General features: G+C 42.6%; 2 protein-coding genes across 2 annotated transcripts; both read right to left on the reverse strand.

Moving 5' to 3' along the window:
• Positions 1 to 773: 773 nt before the first annotated feature.
• Positions 774 to 3929, reverse strand: LOC139821421 (uncharacterized). The gene has a single exon (XM_071792421.1). It carries the CDS (start codon positions 3927 to 3929, stop codon positions 774 to 776), a length of 3156 nt encoding a protein of 1051 aa, XP_071648522.1.
• Positions 3930 to 3941: 12 nt separating this feature from the next.
• Positions 3942 to 5978, reverse strand: LOC139821422 (uncharacterized). The gene has a single exon (XM_071792423.1). The coding sequence runs from the start codon at positions 5976 to 5978 to the stop codon at positions 3942 to 3944; it is 2037 nt and encodes a 678-aa protein (XP_071648524.1).
• Positions 5979 to 25170: the final 19192 nt, after the last annotated feature.

Genomic DNA, 25170 nt, shown 5'->3' on the forward strand with positions numbered 1-25170 from the left:
GCCAAGAGCGCGTGTCTCTTTAAGCTCTCGGGGGCTTCTCGCAAGTTCGAGACTTTTTGATACACGCTTCACCGAGAGAAGTCCCCGAGAGATGCGCGATCGACAATTATAAACAGAGGAAACAAAGCGAACAAAGAATGCTTTGTCTCCACTGTTTACTCATTTAAACGTCCCGTCGAAAGTCACGGCGATATTGCTCAAGTCTCGTTGCTCGCAATTGCCGTGCTGAAATTCTAATATTTTCGCCTTCGCTATCGTTAAACGTTTAAGCAATCTTAAACATACCGCCCGCCTCGTCAGAGCGGCTGACGAAATGAGTGCGACACTCAATGTCCATCGGCAAGAGCGCATTCCGTACTAGCGGGTCGTTGACTTGGTCTCGCGCGCGCTGGTATTTACCTCGCGGTCACAACATTCGGCGTGCGAGGATTTAACGTTCTCAGAACTTAACGGTATTAAATCCCGAGAAGTCAATATGCTTGAGCGATGGAAATGCTAGAGAATAAGTAGTGCTTCTTTAAGAAGCCGCGGTCGCAAGAGAACGCAATTTTATTTTATTTACAGCCGCGACTAAGATGGGTTGTCAATCGTCGGATTTTGTTATTGAGTACAAAAAATTCGCATAACTTTCTCATTACTAAATTGTATAGAGAATATCTCGTGGTACAATTCTTTCTTTATATGGAAAGTACCGAAACAAAATTGGATTTCGCAATGAAAAAAAGGCGATGCTGGGGGGCGTCGATACCCAGCAGTCGTTCGTACGAGAGGTGCTACGTCACCCTTTTATGCTTCCTCTGGTGGATCCCCGTCGCTCGCAGGCAGGAGGACGAGCTTGACGATCGGCCTCGTAAGCTCGCCTGTCGCGGTGCGGACGGTAACCACGCGCACCCGGCCGTCCTCTCCGGGATGGACCTTGACCACTCGAGCCAACGGCCACCTAGTCGGCGGGGTGGTCTCGTTCCGCAGGAGGCAGAGGCGTCCGAGCTGGACGTCTGGTTCTCTGTTCTGCCACTTGGGGCGGTGTACCAGCGAATGCACGTACTCCTGGGACCAGCGCTTCCAAAAGTGATCCCGCATCTGCTGCAGCAGCGGGTGAGGCGGTTCACTGGCACGTCCAGCAGCGAAGGCTCAGGCACGGCAATCAGGGCGGACCCCACCAAGAAGTGCCCCGGAGTGAGCACGGCCAAGTCGTCGGGATCGTCGGAAAATGCCTGCAATGGACGAGAGTTAAGACAAGCTTCGATTTCAGCGAGGAGAGTGCTCATCTCTTCGTAAGTCAGCGTCGTCTCGCCCAGCACCCGCCGAAGGTGGTGCTTGAGCGATTTTACGGCGGCCTCCCAGAGGCCACCAAAGTGAGGAGCGGATGGCGGGTTGAATCGCCATTTGATTCCGTCGCTGGCTAGATGGCCAGCGATCTGTCGTCCTTCAGGGTTGCTGGCTGTGAAGAGGGCGCGTAACTGTTTGTCGGCTCCTACGAAGTTCGTCCCGCAATCACTGTGGAGGCTGCTGCATAGTCCGCGACGGGACGTGAATCGGCGCAGCGCCGCCAGGAAGGCGACCGCGGTGTAGTCGGACACGACCTCCAAATGCACAGCACGCGTGACGAGGCAAACAAATACCGAGATAAAGGCTTTGTAGGCTCGTTGTCCTCGACCTTTTGAAGTCCTCAGCATAATTGGCCCGGCGTAGTCGACGCCGGTGTGCAGAAAGGGCCTGGCAGGGCTTACTCTCTCGCGGGGAAGACTGCCCATTAGCTGCTGCGGAGTTGCCGCCCGCCAACGCGCGCAAGTAACGCAGCGGAGGATCAGACGTTTCACCAGGGCTTGGCCTCGCGGGATCCAGTAGCGCTGCCGACTCATGCTCAACGTCATTTGGACTCCTCCGTGCATTGTCCTTCGGTGGCAAGCCTCTACTATCAGCTGAGTAAAGTGTGAGGCGCCCGGCAGGACAACTGGGTGACGTTCATCGTAGGGAAGGACGGCGTGTTTTATCCTGCCGCCCACGCGCAGGAGACCTTGAGCGTCTAAAAAAGGATTAAGTTTTACAAGGCAGTTAGACAACGATCGCGAGCAGCCCTGACGGAGCGTGGTTAAGTCGCAGGAGAAGTGGTTCGCCTGCGTAAGCCTGATCCAGGAAAGACGAGCCTCCTCCATCTCCTCGGACGTCAGCTCGGTACCGTAAGGGAACGTCGTGCGGTCTGGTACGACCCCCGGGCCGCCCCTTCCCCGCAGCCAACGGCGGCACCACGCTGTCACGCGTAACAGGCGTTGAAGCGAGGAGAATCGGCGCAGTTCCTCGGGCTCCTCGACGGGAGACTCGACAGGCACCACCGCGTGGACTCGCACCCGCTCTTCGGGCAGCTCCTCCGTCTCCGACACGGCTCCGGTAGCGGGCCACGCTGAAGAGTCCTCCTTGAGCCAAGGCGGCCCGTACCACCAGAGAGGATGATTTCCTAACTCGCCGGGAGAGATACCTCGAGAGGCACAGTCCGCTGGATTGTCCCGGCCAGGCACATGATGCCACAGCGCCTCCGGGACCGCCGTTTGAATTGCTGATACCCTATTGGCCACATAGGTCTTCCATCGAGTAGGGTGACCTTGGATCCAGCCCAGGGCCACCATGGCGTCCGACCAGAGGTGAAGAGGCGCCTCGGGCAGTTCGAGCGTGACCTTCGTGTGGGCAGCAAGCCGCGCGAGCAGCGCAGCAGTATCGAGCTCAAGTCGAGGCATAGCCACGATTTTGAGAGGGGCGACCTTGGTCTTTGCCGCGAGCAAGGTAACCAGCCATGATCCGTCTTGCGCCTGTGCTCGCAAGTAAACCACGGCAGCATAGGCTTTCTCGGAGGCATCGGCAAAGCCATGAAGTTCGACGCCGCGTCCTCTGGCGCCTGGATATATTCTCCGAGGGACTCGAATTTGCTCCAGCAACGGGAGCTCCGCCTGGTAGGTCTTCCACTGCAGAGCGTCAGTCTGGTCCAAGGGGTCATCCCAGTCCAGTCCTCTTAGCCAGGTAGCCTGGAACAAGATCTTCGCACTCACCACCACCGGCGCCAGCCAACCGAGCGGATCAAAAAGCCGGGCGGTGAGGGACAGCACCGACCTCTTCGTGAAAGACGTCACTAGACTCGTCTTCGTAGCAAAAGAGAAGCTGTCGAGGCAGGGATGCCATTGAAGGCCGAGAGTGGCGTGCGACTCTTGCGGTCGCCAAGAGCGGAGCTCGCGCTGCATCCTGTGCTCCGCTGGAACGTCCGTCAGCAAGGACTCCTCGTTGGCCGACCATTTGCGGAGCGGAAAGCCGCCCGCCATGCAGAGTTCCGAGAGTTGACGCCGGAGAGCCAGAGCCTTTTCCAGTGTATCCGCGCTCGAGAGTACATCGTCCATGTACCTGTCAATCAGTAGGGCGATCGCGGCCAGAGAGAAGAGTTTCTTTTCGTCCTCGGCAAGTTGTTGAACGGAGCGCATCGCCAGGAACGGTGCACACGTCAGCCCGTAAGTGACCGTGTTGAGAAGATACTCCTGTATCTCGTCTTCAATCTTATACCGCCAGAAAATTCGCTGCAAATCGCGATCATTGGGATGGACCAGGATCTGGCGGTACATCTTTTCCATATCCGTAGCCAGGACGTAGCGCCAGCGATGCCACCGCAGCAGTACATCGGCTAGATTCGGCAGGAGGTTTGGTCCCACCCGCAGACACTTATTGAGCGAGTCACCAGAGGGTAATGACGTCGAGCCGTTGAACACGACGCGCAGCTTCGTCGAGGTGCTCGCCTCGCGCATCACGCCGTGGTGTGGAAGGTAGCTCACACGTCTCTTCGTTTTGTCCTCCGGAGCCACCGGCGTCATGTGTCCAAGCTCCTCGTACTGCCGCATGAACTCGACGTACAGCTGCTTCAATTTGTCATCTCGGGCGAATCGTCTCTCCATTTGCGCCAGTGCTCATAAGGCCGAGCCGCGCGTTCCCTTGAGATCGGGCAACGGGTCCACGACCGGGAGTCTCACCATGTAACGACCGTCCGCGGTCCGGGAATGTGTGAGGGAGAAGAAGTTCTCGCACTCACGGTCTTCTGGCGTAAGCGCGAGTACGCCGCCCGGTAGCTCCTCCTGCTGCCAGAATCTCTTCACGATGCTGGAAAGATCTTCAGTGATGTGGCATTGCAGAGTCGTCGATCTCTGAGCGCAGGTCGCCTGACCGGCGGCGCCCGAGATAATCCATCCCAGCGTCGTTCTTTGTGCGACCGGCTCGAACGGTTCGCCCTTTAGCAAGCCCGGTTGGAGAATCGCGGCGAATACATCAGCTCCAAGCAGAATTTCCACCGGGTCCGAGGCCGCAAAGTCGGGGTCGGCAAGCTCTAGCTCGCGGAGATGCGGCCACGTCGCACGATCCGCAGAGACCCCGCCACCGTAGAGAGTGAGCCGAGGTAGAATTAAGGCCGACACCGAAATGGCTGGCCCGCCGTCTCGAGGCGAGATATCCAAGGCCAAGAGGCCTTGAGCGCGACCCGTACGCTTCCCGCCGACGCCGAACACCGCGACCGAGGTAGGCGCGCGGGACAGTTTCAATCGCTGTACCAGCGATTCCGAGACGAGAGATGATTCGGAGCCTTGATCGACGAGCGCTCGCGCGGTGTGCTCTATCCCGAAACAATCGCGCACGCGGATACGAGCGGTAGCGAGAAGTACCGCCACCGGCTTCCCGAGAGTTTTCTGCGCGAGATGCGAAGTCTTAGCCACCTCCCCGCCTGAGTACGCGTCGTGGAGGCTCGTATGATGTCGGGCATCGCATACAGAGCAGGTCCGCGTCGACGCGCATTCGCTCAGTTTATGCTTCCCGAGGCAATTGAAGCATAAATTACTCGACTCAATATGCTGCTTTCGCTCCGCGGCAGTCTTTCCTTTATACGCGGCACAAAACATTATGAAATGTCCCTTTTGGCACATCGAACAGCGGCCGAGTTTGTTCTCCTGCTTTTTAGCATGCAGGGCTCGCGTTTGTTGAGCGGAGTTCCCCCCCGCCTTCGCGGAAGAAGCGCCTTCCGTCTTGACCGGTTGCAGCGATTCGAGCGTATGTAATCGTCTGTCGAGAAACTGCTGTAAATCGGAATACGACGGCGGTTCCGAAGTCTCGCTAATAGCGTTTTCCCACTCGCGACGCGAACGCGGATCGAGAAGGTCCACAATTAAATGTACGAATAAGTCTTCACTCCGCGAGATCGGTCGGCCGATGTTATCGAGAGCGCCGGCGGTGCTCATTACGCAATGATATAACTTGCGCAAATCAGAAACGGACTCACCCTTCAATTTCTGAAGCGAGGTAAACTGCGAGATATACGAACGCACCAGGAGTCGCTTGTTCTCGTAGTAGTCGGTGAGGGTCTTCCAAGCGCGGTCGAAGTTCTCGTCCGTTGTGGGCAGACTCCGCACCAGCAGCTCAGCTTCATCCTTTAAGCACGACTTCAAGTAGTGCAGCTTCTCGACGGAGGTCGTGGCGCCGTCCTTCTCGATGATGGAATGAAAAAGGTCGCGAAAGGCTGGCCACGCTTCATATTTGCCCGTAAATTCAGGCAACTGGATGCGCGGCAAGGTCGTACGCGACGGTTGGCTCGCCGGGGCAGCCCCAGGAGCCTCGCTAGCAAGTTTGCTCTTAAGCTTGCGAAGTGTTTCTAGAAACATCCCCTTTTGCACTAGATAGGCCTCTTCCACAGTCGCGGGCACGTTCCTTTTCTCGTAGTCGTGCTCCGTCAGACTTTCCCAGAAAGAAGCGAAGAGCTTATCGTGTTGAGCTTCGAATTTCGCCCAGTTAGCATCGAGGGCTTGTAGGCGGGCCTCCACCAACCCGATCGTGATGTTAGTAGAGCCCATTTTCTTTAAATTATCGTACGAGCGAGCAATGCGCCCGTGAAGATCATGCTGACTGCGGATGATTCCTTCCATCTCTCTAATGACCGTCTCCTTAGTCGTAGCTTTCTTGCTCATTGCGTCTGCAGTTCGACGAAGTGCGGATTCGATCACTTCTCACTCACCGACCGCGCCGGATCCCGGCATCCGGCTCGAAGGACCAAAAAATGTTCGGAAGCGGACCGAGCGCGCGAGCGAGGACACGAACCGCGTAGGAAGAGACAGGCAAAGAGCAGAATTGACGGACAAGCACAGTTTAATTTTCTATATACACTATTTACAAACTGTATCGCAATTATAACGATGGAAGATATCGCGTCGCGAAAGCGCAAGCAAGCGCCGATGCAGGCAGCGCGAATTAAGCGAGCGAACGAGCGAGCAACTCTATCTATTAAGCGTACGCGAAAGAACAGGAGCAAGCAACTCGATATTGACAGCGGCAACTCGGGAAGCAGATAGCGACTGACCTCGTTGCCAAGAGCGCGTGTCTCTTTAAGCTCTCGGGGGCTTCTCGCAAATTCGAGACTTTTCGATACACGCTTCACCGAGAGAAGTCCCCGAGAGATGCGCGATCGACAATTATAAACAGAGGAAACAAAGCGAACAAAGAATGCCTTGTCTCCACTGTTTACTCATTTAAACGTCCCGTCGAAAGTCACGGCGATAATGCTCAAGTCTCGTTGCTCGCAATTGCCGTGCTGAAATTCTAATATTTTCGATTTCGCTATCGTTAAACGTTTAAGCAATCTTAAACACTTCTACTTACACGATATTATTCCTACATGTTTTCCCAAGGGTGGATGATAAACATTATGTACGTATAAACTGTAGAATTTTTGTTTTAAGCAAATATTGTCGTCAGGTGACAGCTGTGTATGTGCCCCAATAAGTAATATTTTTAATTTTTTGGTGCTTTTGATATAAAATCGTGTTTTCCACCCTAGATTTTTGTGCGGACTTTAATTCTAGACCAAAAACTTGCAATTCTGTAAAGCCAATTAAAAGATCCATCTAATAACGATAATGTCGGTAAATCATACGGCTGCAGGATCCCCTTAACGTTTTCCACAAGAAAATGGAACAGTTCACACACTTCGGTTATAAACCGTAGTTTTGTTATAAAGCAAGTTCTGTACTCTGCATCGGCGGGCAGCGTGACCAACACAAATACCGTACAAACAAAATTCTTTAATTTACGTAGCGCGAACATGATGCATTAACTAAATAATACGAAAGATTCGTCGAAGTGGCCACAAATGGAGCAGTGGCCACAAATGGTGCACTGACCATATATTCTCAATATTCAAAATCACATAATTTTGATTTTGTAATATTGTTTTTATACTTGAGAAAAAATGTACTGCAAATATATTTGTTACTTTATATTATAAATATACAAACAGTACATACCTATATACATATCTAATAAAAGTATGTATATATACATATGTATATATGTGTATTTATATCTATATAATATAGAGAATCGCTATATTAATAATTTCAATAATTATAATTTTAATTGTAACTATTGTTATATTATTATTGTGATTTTCTATATTATACAGATATAAATATACATATATATATATGTAAGAAATAAGTTTGTACATATATATATATATATATATATATATGTATATGTACATGTAAAACATATAATTATTGTGTACCACGTAATGCAATAATTAAATTATTTATTTCAAACTAATTAATAATTTGTAAAATAAGTAATTTATCTCAGATTATTATTTATTATTGAAAAAATTCATAATTATTTTCTACCAATTATTAATTTTGAAATAAGTAGTAATTTATTTTTTACAAAATACTTATTATTTGTACAATAAAGAATTTATTTCTATTAATTACCAATTTTTAATAAAAATTAATTCATTTTTCTCACGTAACTAAACATTTTTGTTTGACAAATTACAAATTTAATTATAAAATAACAAGTTATTTGCTTTTGCCTAAATATAATTTTTACGTAATTAGTAATTTCTTTACTAATTACCAATTTACTAATACAATATTTGTTGTTATTACTACTTTTGTGAATAATTCTGAAAAATAAAAATTTATTTTTTGTCAATTCTTAGTACATATATATATGCGTATACATTATACTTATACATATGTCTTACACTTCCGACATGGCATATATATGTACATATTCAGTACTTGATATACATATACATATACGATATACATATACGTGTGTGTGTGTGTGTATGTGTACATATATATACATATATATATATATATATATACACAGGCATATGTATAATGTATATGTTTATACTAGGATATGGCAAAAAATAAATTTCCATTTTTTCGTAACATTGGATTTATTCTTCCAGTGTATACATATATATATACACACACAGTCTGGTCGGGTCTCGGTTGCACTCGGTGCTCTTAGCGCACACGTACACGCACCACCCTGGCGGAAAAAATTTCTATGAATAACTACAAAATTTAACTAGAAATAGAAATTTGTACATTTTTGTTGAAATATTTAATTTTTTGTAGAAATGGTTATTTTTTTGTAGAAATATCTACGAAATAGTACCACAAATTACAATGTTCTCAAATCAAGAAATTATTGCAAGTAGTATTTTATGAAAAACTACAATTTATAAAAAATAGTACAAAGATCTACAAATTTTAAAAATTTAAAAAGAAACAAAATCTTAAAAAATTAAAACATCTGCTTACTTGTAGAATACTACAAAAATTTACAAAAATCTTCCAATTCTAGCATTTTCATGTAGGATTTTGTAGTACTTCTTAAATTCATGTAGAATTTAATAGATTCTGGCAATTATAATTTATAGTTTTTTAAATTTTGTAGAAATTTTTCCGCCAGGGCAGCAGGAATTTTTGTCCCGCGGCCGCTATGTATACATATGTCGACACACGCATAAGCGCGTATCGTACGTGTGACACTTGAAGCACGGAGCCGAGCGAGCAGGGAGAGGAAAAATAGTACACGGGAAACTCTAATTTTGCGTCTTTAGCGCAAATCAGACGATTATGTATGCGTGTGACTATACACGTAAATGCCGCGGGACATCGTTCCTGACGGTGCGTGACATACACGCCTGCACGCACTTGTGTGCGGCACGAGAGTCATCTGTCACACACATGCTATCGAGGCCGTCGACATTGCATGTGTGCGACGTGCATGTCATGTATTATCCACACATATAAGATAGAATGGTAATTTAGAAAATGGATTAGAAATGTCGATATTACCGACATTTTTAGTTCCGCTCAAATGATGGCGCTATCCCGTCGTACCTAGTTCGGCCTCCACTATAAGATCCCCCAGTTTCGGTTAAAAAACTTTTATAAATATTTACTAAAGTTTACTTGAGAATGTCGCACCTGCCGTAAAATTAATATCTTGACGCTAATTGTAAGCTACTAGATATTATTTGATTCTGTAAACCAATAAAATCCAATATTTTACTTTTTATACAATACAGAATATTTTTTCTATTATTATATTGCATAAATACACTGTTTTTAATAAGATTTACGGGTGGAGTTCCGAAAACGGCCCCCCTCCGATTTCGATGAAACTTTGTGAAAAGCTTCGTCTTGGGTTAAAATGAAAGCCCTTAAAAGGAATTTTGGCGACTCCTATGATAAAGCCATTTTTTAAGATAAAATGATAAAAAATATAGGGCTGTTCTTCCGAAAATGTCCGCGCTCCGATTTAGGTGAAACTTTGTGAATAGGTTCCCTTTAGATAAAAAACATGGTAAATGTCTAGATTAAGGGCGACCTCACCGATTTCAATGACCTACATAAGTTAGTTGACGCGCTTTACGCACTTGATACTGTTCAACGCGAGCCACTGATCCACGCGGGTTAGTTTTACGCACTCGATACTGTTCAAGGCGAACCACTGACTCACGTGGGTTAGCTTTACGCACTCGATACTGTTCAACGCGAACCACTGACCCACGTGGGTAAGATGCTGCGCTTTACACACTCGGTACTGATCAACGCGAGCCACGATCCACGTGATAAAGCGATAAATGTCAGAAGGCGAAATCACCCCATTCCGCCCCGTTCAAAACGCGTCGTTCCTCCACAGCGAACCAGCGCGGTGCGCGATTAAATATAGCTTGCGAAGTCCCGTACGTGTCGATAGACATACAAATAGCGAAGCGTTAGACCGCGTGCGACAAAATCTAGACTCGCAATTTACAGACGATAACACGTCGGAACTGCACCTAAACGTCCTTGTAGAGCGAGAATTTTCGTTCGGGAAAATAGACGTAAGTTTAGTGCGCGAACATAACGATAATAATAACACGAACAATAACGAAAACGACAGTGACGTACTACGACTAGACCCCACAATTAGTTCCGGTGTATCGGATACCTCCGAGAGAGGAGAATTTTCGCTGACGTCGTACGACAACGACGTATTCGATCCGACCGAAGAGAATCATACCCCCCGGGTCAACAAAATGAGCCTGCAATGAGCTGCCGCGGCCATTGCGCCGCGCGAAGACATAACACTTGCGCAGATCAACGGGGAAATAGAGCGACTCAGACCCGCGGCTAACAGGCGACCGTCCGAAACCCGACCAAAGTCGAGCTCCTGAGCCGACACGAGTAGAGCCGAGAGCACAGGACTCCGTGCTCAACGACGTCCTGAACGTGATGCGCGAAATGCAAGACCGCATGAACCGCGCAGAGGCCGCAGAATTCGACCGCTCTGTCAAACTTCTTCGCGCCATGCGGGATACCTATATAGGACCGCGTAAGCCGGGTAGAATCCGCCACTTACGATCGCCCCGACGCCCGAGATCGCCGCGTACGCAGCCAGGGTCAATTAGACGTCACATACGGGCGAACGCATAGCGACGTCCGTAATCAACCGGGACACCACCTCGGGTTCCTCAGCTTGAAGGAAGCCCGAAACATGATTCCCGAGATAAACGGAGAATCCCGTGAGCGCGTCCGCGAGTTTCTAAACGCGAGTACTTACCCGATGAAAAACATACAGTCCGCGGACGAATCATTACTCCTGGAGCCATGTTATGCACAAAATTTAAAGGAAAAGCCATGATAGACTTTGACACTCGCGATATCCATGATTTTGAACAGTTAAAACGCAAACTGGAAAAGGAAAATCTAGGAAAACGCAGTATGACCCACCTACAACTAGAGTTTAACTCCCTAAAGCAGAAACCGGGAGAAAATGCACAGGAATTCGGGAGGCGCGTAGAAAAGCTGGAGCGAGAACTGTACGAGGCAATGAAGGAAGGACAAGGGCACTCGCAAGAGCAGCAGAAGGCCATTCTCCGACAGTAAAAAGGTGCAGGCCCTCCAAAATTACCAGATCGGGCTGTACGAGGACATTAAAATGGTAGTCAGAGCGCAAAGATACCAAACGCTACAGGAAGCAATAACCGGCGCCAGTGCGGAGGAAAAGGTAAAAGGCCCCTCCCCGCGGAACGGACACCCGACGCACAAAAATAAATTTTAATACAGAAAACGCGCGTTATTCACGGACCGCGGAAATACAGTGCCACAAATGTGGAGAAACAGGCCATTACGGGCGAGATTGAGGGCGAGACTGCCATACGAGCCGATACGCAAACAAATATTCTCTCCCGAGAGCAGAAAAGCCCAGCGGAATAAATACCGTCGATAAGTATTGCAAATATTGTAAAAAGGAAGGGCATACTCGGGATGATTGTTGGCAGCTAAACGACCGACCCGAAAAGGAGCGGATTCGCCAATCTAAATATAATACACGTGAAAGGAAACCGATAAATACAACAGAAAAGCGTCGAGGAAATAAGACACCGGAGCTGGACGATAAAACGTCATATAGCGATAGCAGCAGCAGCAGCGGCAGCGACAAAGAAGAGAAACAGAGAAAGCACGAGACGAGCCACGCGCGCGAGTATAAAGTTACTCAAGTGACGAGCAAAACTAATAAAAATTATTATCTCGACCTTGTCACTCTCCCGATGCGAGAAGCAACCAAGGAAAAACTAAATTTTTTACTTGATTCCGGAGCTGCCACCACCTTCATAGAGGTAGGAAAACTAAAAGATAAGACTAAAATATGAAAAAAGAAAATAGCGCTGACCGGCGTAACTGGACATCAATTATACACCCTTGGAAAAATACGAGCCACAATACTCGCAGGCAAGAAAGCAATACGGCATACGATGTACGTAGTACGAGACGATTTCTCGATGGACTACGAAGGCATTCTAGAAATTGACTTTCTGAAAAAACATCGAGCCGTTCCCAACCACGCCAAAAATCGACTGAAAATCGGTACTGCGAAGTTTAAGCTCCAACCGTGTAAAACGCTAATTCTATTGCCCCGCGGTAAGACAATCCTACAAACAACAGCTACAGATCGAAATAAAAAAGGTATTGTAAAACGTGTAAAACCTAACTCTGGAATCTTTATCGGAAGTTGCACGGTAAAACCGATAGATTTTTTCTGTCCAAAAAGCGCAGTAAACATAACGGAGAAGTCCGTCGAAATAATCACGCCGCAGGAAAATTTAGTAGAGGCACCGGTGACTGACACGGACACACTCGGACATTACCTGCGACTGAAGAGCGAAAATCAATGCATAAACGACGCGAGAAATTACGTAAAAAACGCATGAAAATTTTAAATAAGAAAGAAAGAAAGGCGCTAGAGCAGAACTGCTACGATTTTTGCAATATACTTCATTTAGAAAACGATAAGCTAACGCGCATCACGACGGTGAAACCTGAGATCACGACGCGAGCTGATAGCGCGCCGGCGAACGCCCGTCTACCCGAGAAGCATAAAGGAAAAGTGAATAAAAAACCTGACGTTCCAAGAGAAATAAAATTACGCATTGTAATGTAATAGACTATCGAGAAACACAACGACATAAACTATACAATAAAGATCAAACGAAAAACATTACGCGTCAACGCCAATCGTTGGAAAGCCTTTATCGAAAACTAGATAAAGAAAAGCAAAAGCATCGAAACGTAAAGCACTTATCAAATAAACGAAATTACACAAAACTTACCTTAATCACGAAGGGGAGCATTATGCTCCCGATCTGCCATCCGGGACAGCGGACAGCATACCCGCCGACAGCATACCCGCACAGCGGCCATAAACTGCGCGCCACTTGCCCGAACGGTGCCAATAGCCAGAGAGCGCAGGTACGAAACCAGGGGATCATCGTCAAAGAATCGTCCACGTCCGATCTCACGGATCTGACCCCGCCCGAACAAAATTCGAGCATCGGCCAAATTAGGCAAAGGTCGACCAATCCAAAGGTCGATCATCCGTACTCGCATCGCGAGAAAAATGGCACGATCCCGAACATGCACCGAAGGATCGGCAACCACCGGTTCCGGTACAACTAAAGCTGGGGGGGGTTTCCTCCTCCTCTTCGCCAGCCCGATTCTCTCTTGGGTCCACCACAGCAACCCGCACTGGCACCAAATCCAGAGGAGACATATTAACGAATTAAAAGACTTCACGAAGATTTCACCGGCGATATCAAAGTAGCAGTAAGCTGACAGCAGTGTCAGCAAAAGTAAAGGATAACGAGGCTCATCCTCTATCATCACCTCGCAACAGGAGCATCAGCCATACTACCGTACGAGTGACACAATTTATCAACAAGCCAGGTATCTATTTCGAAAGAATCGGACACCTGTAGCAAACTAAAGCAACGTGGAAATTAGCGATACGCAGAGACGTAACCGCATTAACCCTCAGTTACCTCACCTGGGCCCAAGACGTGTTTAAAAGTCGTGCCCTTTTTGAACGCGCAGTGGTAGAGACTCCGGACCCGTGGGATAAAAAAGTTTGAAGGTTCTAGCACTAGCCTGGCTACTTGCGAAAGTCAGTCCGGGATTATTTCATTTTAAGGGGGTCGCATGGCGAACGCGGTAGAGAGTAGACGTGTCGAGAAAGTTAGCTTACGATAGTAATAGGGTGTTATTAGTTGAGAGTGATAGAAGAGAGATTAGAGGGTACCCTAGAGGCGAAGTTAAACCAAAAAAAGAAATAATTAAGAAAAAGTTTTACTGCCCCCCTTCGGAAGGGGGGTTACTTAGGCGGGAAACAAGCGCGAGGTTATGTTAGTAATAACAAGAACGAATTAATATCGGAAGAAATTAGGAATGATCCTACATTAAGTAACGTAAACATGGTTAAAAGAAGTGATAAAGCAGGCCAGAAAATGATGATGTCAAAGAAAGAAGACAAGATGACTGATAAAAACAAGGGGAAAAAGGACAAGACGGATACGAACGCGGGAAACACGGAGATACTCATGGAAACGGATCAGGAAGGTTCGAGAGACAAGGATGAGATGCAATTAGTAAACAATGTACTAACAAACGGAAGAGAAAGTGAAGAAGGAGAAAACAACGATGGAAGAGAGAGTGACAAAAGAGAAAACAACGGAAATTATACCTTCGGGGAAATAATATACGTCAACATCAAGGGTAAGCTTGTTAAAAAGGATCGTAATTTAAGAAAAAAAGAAATTGCCAAAGAATTGTCGAGTAAATATTTCGAACCAGGGTTAAAAGGTTATAAAATAGTATGCTGTAAACTTACTAGGGAAAACACGTGCGCGAAGAAAGGACTGAATGAAGTGAAAATTCGAAGCTTGTTGCACGGCATTAGATGCATTCCAGATAACTTAGAGATGGATAGGTTTAATCTAGCTAGACTTAAATTTAAAAATGATGAAGAAGCAAATAGATGTATAGAAAGGTTAAATAAAGAGTACAAAGATAAATTACAAGTATATATAGATAATAGGTCGAGATACTGTAAAGGGGTAATTGCGGATTGGCCGTATAGTATAGAGGAGCTCTGGGAAAATTTAGTTAGAAAAGATAATATTTTACAACTAGAGGTCATGAAAAAAAGGATATATAATAGAGAGATGAAAAAAATAGAGATTAAGGAAACAGATAATATAATAATTACAATAAAGGGAAGCAAACTGCCGGAAAGATTTTCGATATTCGAGGGTTTTGGTAGCTTAAAGGTAAGACCCTATGTAGAATCAGTTAGTCAATGTTTCAGATGTTTTAAATATGGTCACTTCAAGAACAATTGCAAATCTAAGGACCTTTGTGGAAGATGCGGCAGCACGGCTCATGGTCCGTGCGATTTTGAATATAAATGTGTAAACTGTAAAGGAAAACATAGGGCAACGGATAGAAAATGCCCTATATATGTTAAGAACAAAGAAATAAAAATAGTAATGGCTAAAAAAAACGCAACATATACAGAAGCAATTAAAATAATAAATGGCCAAGATGCAGAGGAACAAGAGTATGATAAATATAACAGAAAGGCATGGCCTGCAATAGACGAGAGACTAAGAAATAAGAACACAGTAAATAGAGAAAACAATAACTATGAGAACAACGAAAGAAGGACATACGCAAAAGCTGTAGCAAACGCAGGAACAACTAAACCAACAAATAAGGATGAATATTATAGTAGAACAATAAATAAAAATAAGGAGAATGAATACGACAGAAATAGGATAGCAAGAATAAAAGAAACAGAAATAAGCAGACTACCAATCTGGAAAGAGAGAAAGAAAGAAGATTATATAAAGAAAAATAACAATGAGGAACATAGGTGGGAAGTAGGAGAAGGAAACAATGAAAACAAACAAAACTATCAAAACATAAAAAAGGTACTAGAAGAAGAAGATTGGAAGAGATTTATCAGAGAGCAAATTCAAAAAATAGTTCAACATGAAGTGGAAAAAACAATAGGAATTAAAAATACATCCACAGAAGATATTACGGAGGAGGTCAATGCAGAAGGAGAAGCTGGTTATAACTACAATTCATCAAAAAGACAAAGAACTTAATAAACAATTATGAACAAGATAGAAAAACTTGAAATAGTACTATGGAATGCTAGAGGATATATAGGAAAAAAAGAAGAAGTGGATGAATATATTAAAAACACAGACATAACTATAATTACGGAATCTAAAGTAAAAGAACATGAAAAAATAAAAGTAAAAGGATATAATATAATTGGTGTAGACAGCAGAGGTAACAGTGGTGGTATTCTAATATTTTGTAAAGAAAACATAAAAATAGAGGTAATAGAAGAATGGAATGATCTAGATGAAGACTTCGATATATGTGGAATTAGGATTAAACACGGAAGTACAAATATGAATATAATCGGGGTATACAGAAGACCGAATAAAAGTGTAAACCCAAGAGAATGGACAAAAATAACAAACTTTAATAGAAAAGGAATGGATACATTAATAATGGGTGATTTTAATGCAAAAAATATATTATGGAATTGCAATAACACAGAACCAAATGGTGAAGGATTACAGGAAAAATTTTTTAATGCAGGATTTTTATGCGTAAACACAGATACAATGTCTAGGCTAAATGATATAAATCAAAACCCTTCAAATTTGGATCTAATTTTTTCAGAAACAAATGTCATTGACAAGATTGAATATACTCAAGCAAAGGATACTTGGGGATCGGACCATTTTCCGATAAAAATAAAGATAGAAATTGAAGAAATTCCTTACATAAAGAAAACGAACAGAATAGCGAACAAAAAAAACGTGTTAGAATGAATATAAAAATATATTGGAAAAAAAAGGTAGACCAAATAAAAGAAGAAATTTTAGGAAAAGACTTACAAAATAAATATAGTACACTGATGAAATATATTATTGAAGTGGTAAAAGAAGCCTCAGGTAAGAAGGAGAAAGAGAACAACAACTCTAGAAGAAAGAGAAGAGGAAATCTAAATATTAACAGAAGAAATGTAAAGAAAAAAGAAAGAAAACAACATGCAATATGGTGGGACAAGGAATGCTTCGAAATAAAGCAGGATAGAAGGAAAAAAATGGAAGAATACCGAAAGATAGGAAACATTCATACTTATGTTGAGTATAAAAAAAGTAGAGCTATAATGAGAAAAACGATAAAACGAAAAAAGAGAGAGAGTTTCAAAAAATTTTGTAATGGACTAACAAAATATAGTAATATGACATATGTGTGGAAAATGATGAGGATCTTTAAAAAAGGAAGAAATAAAGTAGAATGGAACAAATGGAAATTTGGTGAAAGAGAAGAATTAATTCTGAAGGACATAGAACAACTAGCAGCTCCAAGTGTCACATTAAAAGTAAAAATACCTGAAAAAGAAGAAGATAACGTACTAGATAAGGATTTTTCAGAGGAAGAACTGATGAGAGCAATTAAAATGATAAAAAAGGATTCAGCTCCAGGAAAAGATAGAATAGACTACAAAATGATAAAAGAATTACCAAGAGAAATTCTAAGGATTTTATTGGAAATATTGAATGAAGTTTGGAAAGGAAAAGGGTTTCCAGAAGAATGGAGAAAATATCAAGTATTCTTCATTGATAAGATAAATAAGAATAAAGTAAGACCAATTTCGTTATCTTCATGTATGGGAAAACTGATGGAAAGACTAGTAAATGAAAGACTGATATGGTGGATGGAAAGGGAAAGAAAATTCAACAAATTACAAAATGGATTTAGAAGAGGAAAATCATGTATTGAAAATTTAACAAAAATCACGGCAGATGCAAAAACGGCAATATTGGAAGGAGAATACTGTTTGGCAGCTTTCCTAGATGTGTCAGCGGCTTATGACAACGTGCAATTTCACATATTAAAAAATAAACTAATAGGAATGGATTGTCCAATAAGAATGTTAACTTTTATAGATATATGGTTAGAAGACAGAGAAGTAGAATTTGTCGTCGATGGGGAAAAAACAATAACTAAAGTAGTGAAAAAAGGATTACCTCAGGGATCAGTCTTAAGCCCAGCGCTTTATGAAGTAAATACACATGAGATAGATAAGGACTTAGAGATAGACGTAATAGATATGGAATTTGCAGACGACATAGGAATGTACGTAAAAGGAAAAAATAAAAGAAAGAACAAAAGAAAACTAGAACAAGCAGTCAAAACGATGGCAGAAAATCTTAGTGCAATAGGATTAGAATTAGAACCTCAAAAAACCAATTTAATAGAATTTAACAGATACGGAGTTATAGATAAGGAAATGTTTATAGAACTTCAGGGAACAAAAATAGAATGTAAAAAAGAAGCTAGGTTTCTAGGTATTAGGATAGATAACCAACTAAAGTTTGAAAGTCACATAGCAGAAATAAGGGCAAAAATAGAAAAAGCAAATTATATTCTTAAATATCTGAATAACATAACGAGAGGGTCTGATTGCAACACAGCTTTGAATTTGTACAAAAGTTTAGTCCGATCTGTAGCAGATTATGGCTGTTTTATATATGCTCCTAATTTAGAAAGATTAAAGATAAAATTAGAAAGAGGCCAATTTTTAGGATTAAGGACAGCCCTTGGTTATCGAAATAGTACTCCGACAAACGTAATAATCGCGGAAGCAAAAGTAGAACTATTAAGTGAAAGAGCCTTGATGTTGGCAAAAAACTTTTGCCTGAAGGTCAAAAAATACGGAAACGAAGAAATTAAAAAAAGTTTAGAAAACTTGTCGAGAGCAGAAGCTAAAGAACGATTGAGATTTCCACAAAAGAAGAAAAGTACGCTTTCAATGGCATGGGACGAAATTAAAAAATATAGAAACGAAATAGGAGAAGAAAAAGAAACTTATGAACTATGGGAAACGAATTATGATATACTAACGGAAGAAATTGAAACGGATTTAGAAGTGGGAGAAATCTACAAGAATAAAGCGGAAATAAAGGAAAAAAGAAAAATTGAAGAGATGAAATATAAAAAAGAAGACTACGAGTTGATAGATGAATTTAAGGACAAATATAACCAGAAAAACATTAAATTCATATACACGGATGGATCAAGGATAGAGGGTAATCCAAGTGTTGGAGCAGGAATAGTGATAGAAGAAGAAGAAGATGCATATTATGCAAGTTTACCAAAAAACTCGTCAGTATATACAGCAGAAGCATATGCAATAAATGCAGCTTTAAGGAAAATAGAGGACAAATTGGAGAGGGAAAATAAAGAAGAAGAGGAAATGATTATAATATTATCAGATAACCAAGGAGTAATAAAAGCAATTAAAAACAATAGATTAGACGTGTACAAAAATAAATACATATTAGATATTAGAAGGAGACACCACAAAATAAAAACAAGATACAATAAGAGAATAATCTATGCATGGATACCGTCTCATAAAGGATTCACGGGAAATGAAATGGCGGATAAATTAGCAAAAACAGGAACAGAAGAAGACAATAATAAGAGTATTGAAGTACCTATACAAGATTATATGACAATATTCAAGGAGGAAGCAAAAAGGAGAACACAAGAAAAAATAAAAAATAAAGCAAGTTATAAGGGAAGAGATTACTTTAGAAGATACTATGATGAAGAAAAGAAGAAACCATGGTTTCATAAAATAAGAGCGGAAAGGTATTTCTACACATGGATGAACAGAATACGAGCAAATCATTATAATTTGAACGAGTCCCTAGCTAGAAAGGAATACATAGCGACACCTGACTGTGAATGTGGAAACTACGTGGAGGATATCAATCACGTGGTATGGGAGTGCAGAAAATATGACGACCAGAGAGAAAGGCTGAACGAGGAGCTCGAGATCAGGAATCTTAGAGGCTCGAAAGACATTTTTGAGATAATCAGGAGAGAAGATTGGATGAAAATTTCAGTGATATTCAGATTTATTAAAAAGTTAAACAGGATCATATAAAGCGTAAGAAAGAATAGATCAACACCTAAATACGCTATATAGTTCTAAGGTGGGACTGAAGGCGTCTATAACTCCAATCGGAGTTTACAACTTAAAAAAAAAAAAAAAAAAAAAGTCAGTCCGGTCGAAGCAGCCGCGGCAGACAGTGAGAAGTGGGACGCTAGGGTCACTCAGACCCACGTGAGGTAATAGCGTGACAAAAACGATTTCTGTCAAAATACTAGTAAATAAGTAAATCTGGATAAAGTTCCGAAAACGGCCCCCCTCCGATTTCGATGAAACTTTGTGAAAAGCTTCGTCTTGGGTTAAAATAAAAGCTCTTAAAAGGAATTTTGGCGACTCCTATGATAAAGCCCTTTTTTAAGATAAAATGATAAAAAATATAAGAAGACTTTCATAATTCTATGAGCTAACCCACGTGGATCAGTGGAGTGCTTTAGACAGTAAAAAAGTAGGTAAAGCGCGTCAACTAACCCATGTGGGTCATTGGGGCGCTGTAGACAGTAAAAAAGTAGGTACAGCGCAGCACCTTACTCATGTGGGTCAGTGGAGCGCTGTAGGGCAAAAGTATTACTAGCTGGTTAGTAATAAATACTTATTTTGTGTATTAATAATACTAAAATTAAGTATTTATTAGTACTTGAATCACTGTGATCCAAGTATTGCATAGTATTTTATTACTGGTCAGTAATTTATGAAAGTAGTATTTAATACAGGACGAGTATTGAATACTTAGTATTAAATTTCTGATGAGAAAGCATTTAATACTAGGTGAAAAATACTTGTGTAATAAATACTTGTGTTGAATTACTGATGAGTATTTCAATGTTAGTACTGAAGTACTGAACCAAGGATTCCATGTGTAATAAATCACAGGCCAGTATTTTAATATTAATACTCAAGTACTGAACTGAATATTCCATGTGAAATTAATCACTGACCAGTACTACAATTTGTATAGAAACATTATAATGGGTAATTCCTGATAATATTAAGGAAAAGAGATAAAAGTAAGGCACAAATACATTTTATATGAAGGTCTGTACTAATTCGTCGTGATAAAAGTGTACAAGTTTTGAAATAGTACTGAGGATATCATTTTGTAAATATCCAATTCAAAATTTTATTACTCTTTTTAAACTGAATTTGTTTCTTAAGATGATTTTTGAAAAATTATATATTTGCGCTGGTTATGACACATGTAGACTATATATAACACTTACATCAAATTAAGAAGTAGTCTACCACGTAAGGCAGTTGGCTCACGATCCAGAGGTCCCGAGTTCGATCCCACCAAGGTAAGTGTTTTTCAAATACGAGAAAATATTTATAATTATAGACTGCATCTTAAAAGAAACAAATTTAGTTATAAAATAGTAATAAAATTTCGAAAAAAAATAATTTTTTTTTATGCCGGGTAAATATCGGAAATCGAAATATCGGTGAGTAATTCAATACTAAGCACCAGTAGTTCTGTGTAGTATTAATCACTACCTATAATATTTATCACTACCAGTATTTTTCCAGTATTTCCCAAATAAATATTGACAGTCACTGAGATTTTAAGTATTTAGTCAGTAATACTTTTCTGTAAGGGACGCCCTACAAATAAACGCGTTACAAATGTTTTTTGACTTACATTAGTAGTAGCATGTTGCTCGTCACTGCGCTGGTCGTTGACCGTCGCTGCGTGGCTCGGCTGCGGAGCCGGCGCGGCGAGTCACCGTTATGGTAGGTCGGCGCCTTCTCCGGTGTCGTAGATAGCCGCTACCGGGTGCTTCCTTCTTCTGGAACGGGCCGCTACCAGGTGCTTCCTTCCTCTCGAGCGGACTGCTACCGGGTGCTTTCGTCAGGGCTGATTTCACCACTTTCACTAATTCGCTCTTTTCTTTCAAGCGAATACTCGTGGCGGGAACACACGCGACGGGGATGTTTCGGTGTTAACTGACGACTGCCTTAGTTGTCAGCATTTTTGATACCGCGATCAAAGGTCTAACGGGCAGGTGATGTCCGGGATGACCACATTTGGTCATTCCCGAAACTTGTGCAGACTTCGCGTCAGCGGTCTTCGTCGGTAGGGTCATATTTCCGATAAGATGCAACTCGGAGTTGCCAAGTGCAATACTTAATCTCTAATTCGTTGTGCGCTCACAACAAATGTGATGGCAGTAAAAAAGCAGCACGGAATAAGGGAAGTTCCAGGTTCGAATCTTAAGATAATATTTTTCGTAATTTAATTTAATAAAAATGAGATGCTTTATACATAAGTATCAAAGATCATATTAATTTAGAAAAGACCAAAACCCATGATCGAAACGTGACGATTAATCCGACCAAAACCGATGGTCGAATTGTCAAGACATTGCCTACCCAGTCAGAACGCTGATGTCGATCGACTAAGACGTCTAAGGCCCTAAGCAGAATGGCTGTCTTGGCAATGTTTTATGCCTTAAGTCTTTGTCTTATGTAACGCACAATACTGTACAGTATTGTGCGTTACATAAGACAAAGACTTCTCGTATGGTCACGTAGCGTAACGTAACGTGAGTCAACGCACAAGAAACGTATCGGTTAGCGCCTCCGCACAAGCTCTCGTATGGTAACGTAACGTACATCAACGCACAAGACACGTATAACGCCGTAACGGCCGTAACCAATACGTTTCTTGTGCGTTGGCTCACGTTATGTTACGCTACGTGACCATACGAGAGTCTTGTGCGGTGGCTCTTAAGACATAAAACACTGCCTCGATAAGAATCATAAAGGCCTTCACACATAAAATCGCGTAAGAACGTAAAACGTAAGCGTAAGAAAATCGACCAATCCCAATCAAATATTGTGCTGTTCGTAACCACAGTAGGGGGAAATACTTGATTGGGATTGATCGATTTTCTTACGCCTACGTTTTACGTCCTTACGACATTTTATGTGTGAAGGCCTTAACATGGCACGTAACCTCACTAAACTCCGTTGGTTACGTGGGCACCATAAGCCGTGTTTACAGTATTAATGGCAAGTTTACATAACATACAGATTACAGTCCATGATGGATCTTCCATCATGCTCCAGTCTAGAACGGGCAAAAGGGAATGTATATATGTATGTGCGTATGTATGATTGTGTGTGTATGTCCGCGGTGTCTTGAACTCGGGTTGATCCCGTAACCGCCGTAGGTTCGTTAGGCCCAAGGAACTGCGCGGATCACTTCCCCCTGCGGCCTTTATGACATATCGTATGCGATATTTTTCAAGAATAGGGCCTCTGGGGCTCGATTCTTGAATTTATTCGCCAGAGAAACGTATACGCAAATGTTGTCCTTCTGGGGCCCGATTCTCTAACGAGAAACGTATGCGCAAACTCTGCTCTAACAGAAAGGCTGCAAATTGATTGGCTATCGCACAGTTTTTAGCCAATAAGCTTGCAACTTTTCTGTTAGAGCAGAGTTTACGCATACGTTTGTCGTTAGAGAATCGGGCCCCAGAAGAGTTACAAGTCGATTGGTTATCACATAGCTTTTAATCAATCTGAACCAATCAAAGCATCCCATTTTATTAAATTAAGGCCTTTACACATAAAATGCCGTAAGGACGTAAAACGTAAGCGTAAGAAAATCGATCAATTCCAATCGAGTATTTTCTTCTACTGGGGTTACGGACAGCACAATACTTGATTGGGATTGGTCGGGTTTCTTACGCTTACGTTTTACGTCCTTACGCGATTTTATGTGTGAAGGCCTTTATTTGTAACGAAATTAAAATGGAATGTTTTGATTGGTTAAAGCGGGGAGCACACAACGCATAATGCGTAAGCATAAGAAAATTGATTGGTCCATACACATGTGCATAAAGCTGGGTTCAGACGAGACGCGTCAAGCAGCGAGGCGATATTTTCTACGCCACTGCTGATATCACCTCGCTGATTGGGTTGCTGCTCGTACAGTTCCTATAATAAGGATTCCTTATTCCTCTCATTGTGACTGAGCCTTAAGAGTTAAGCCAATGTAATGACGATTTTTGATTGGTCCCGCCATATGTTTTAGCCAAGTTAGTGAGAGTGAGACAAGCTGTAAGTGGGAGTGAGACAAAGCTATCATGATCGCCATATGCTTCAACCAAGAAGTTAGGGCCGGTATCACAGTCTCCGATTAACGTGATCCTCCGATTAAACTCACTCTGCATCTCTTTCTAACTGTCCCTCTAGAAAGACACGAAGAGTGAGTTTAATCGGAAAATCACGTTAATCGGAGACTGTGATACCGGCGTGGGAGTGAGACAAAGCTATAACGGTGTTCTAACTCTTAGGCCGGTATTCATAATTAGATCTTATTTCAAGACCGTCTTAAGTAATATCTTAAGATGCTAATACGGCTCTGTGATTGGTTAATGACATCTTAAGATTGTACAAGATGGTCAGGGGATCCTGCAGTGACTGGCGCCTTCGCCATCCTCGATGTCGATAATGTCAACCTTTCTAATTTTGTTTTCTCTATATCTGTCTTTGTCTAACAAAATGACATCTGTCCTTTTTTCGATTGCTCGCCATCTTACGCAAGATCCGGCAACTACTGTTGCTGCTCTTCTTGTCATCCTGCATCCGTATTTGCATTACTAAAATAATTGTTAGATGGAACTTTTTTTGTATATGGCTTCTGCCTTCTGCTTATGGCTCCTGCAATTTTATGTGCTTCCACCTTTAAGGTCTATCCAAACAAACTTGCATGGGCGCTACGCAAGTTTGTCTGAATAGACCTTTAAGCGGGGAGCACACACTTTTGCATAACGCATAATGCGTAAGCATAAGAAAACTGATTGGTCTATTTCCTTATGCACATGTGTATGGACCAATCAATTTTCTTATGCTTACGCATTATGCGTTGTGCAGAAGTGTGTGTCCGGGCCCTTAAGATTAATCCAGATAAACTTGCATAGCGCATAAACATAAGCATAAGAGAATTGATTGGTCCATATGCATGTGCATAAGGAAATAGGCCAATCCGTTTTTTGATGCACATGGTTATGCACCTATGCAAATTTGTCTGGATAGACCTTTAAAGGCCATCGCACACAAAATGCATAGCTTAGCATAAGCATAGCATAAGACCGCTAAACCAATGAGCATCCAGCATAAAGTCGCCATATTGATTTACATAAGATGCTCATTGGTCCAGCGGTCTTATGCTACGCTTATGCTAAACTATGCATTTTGTGTGCGATGGCCTTAAGACTGCCTTTGACTAGACTTAAAACAATTTAAATAAGATCCGACTATGAATACCGGCCCGTGTGCCGCTGGCTTTACTATTAGAACCAAACAATCAACGCAGTGTTGATAAAGACGAATAGAAGACTCAACAGTTGTGTCTGGTGAACGCGCCCATAGGCTGTTTCCACTGAGTGCGTCACGTCGCGACTAATCAAACTGGACCGGGTTTCAACCCAATCTGGGTTTGTCACATTCAATATTAAATTATTAAATTTTATATTTTATTATTAA

This window comes from Temnothorax longispinosus, chromosome 11 (assembly GCF_030848805.1).
Source record: "Temnothorax longispinosus isolate EJ_2023e chromosome 11, Tlon_JGU_v1, whole genome shotgun sequence".
Taxonomy (NCBI): Eukaryota; Metazoa; Arthropoda; class Insecta; order Hymenoptera; family Formicidae; genus Temnothorax; species Temnothorax longispinosus.

Bases quoted from the DNA above. Each gene is read 5' to 3' on its own strand.
- LOC139821421 (XM_071792421.1), bottom strand. From the start codon at position 3,929: ATGGAGAGACGATTCGCCCGAGATGACAAATTGAAGCAGCTGTACGTC.
- LOC139821422 (XM_071792423.1), bottom strand. From the start codon at position 5,978: ATGAGCAAGAAAGCTACGACTAAGGAGACGGTCATTAGAGAGATGGAA.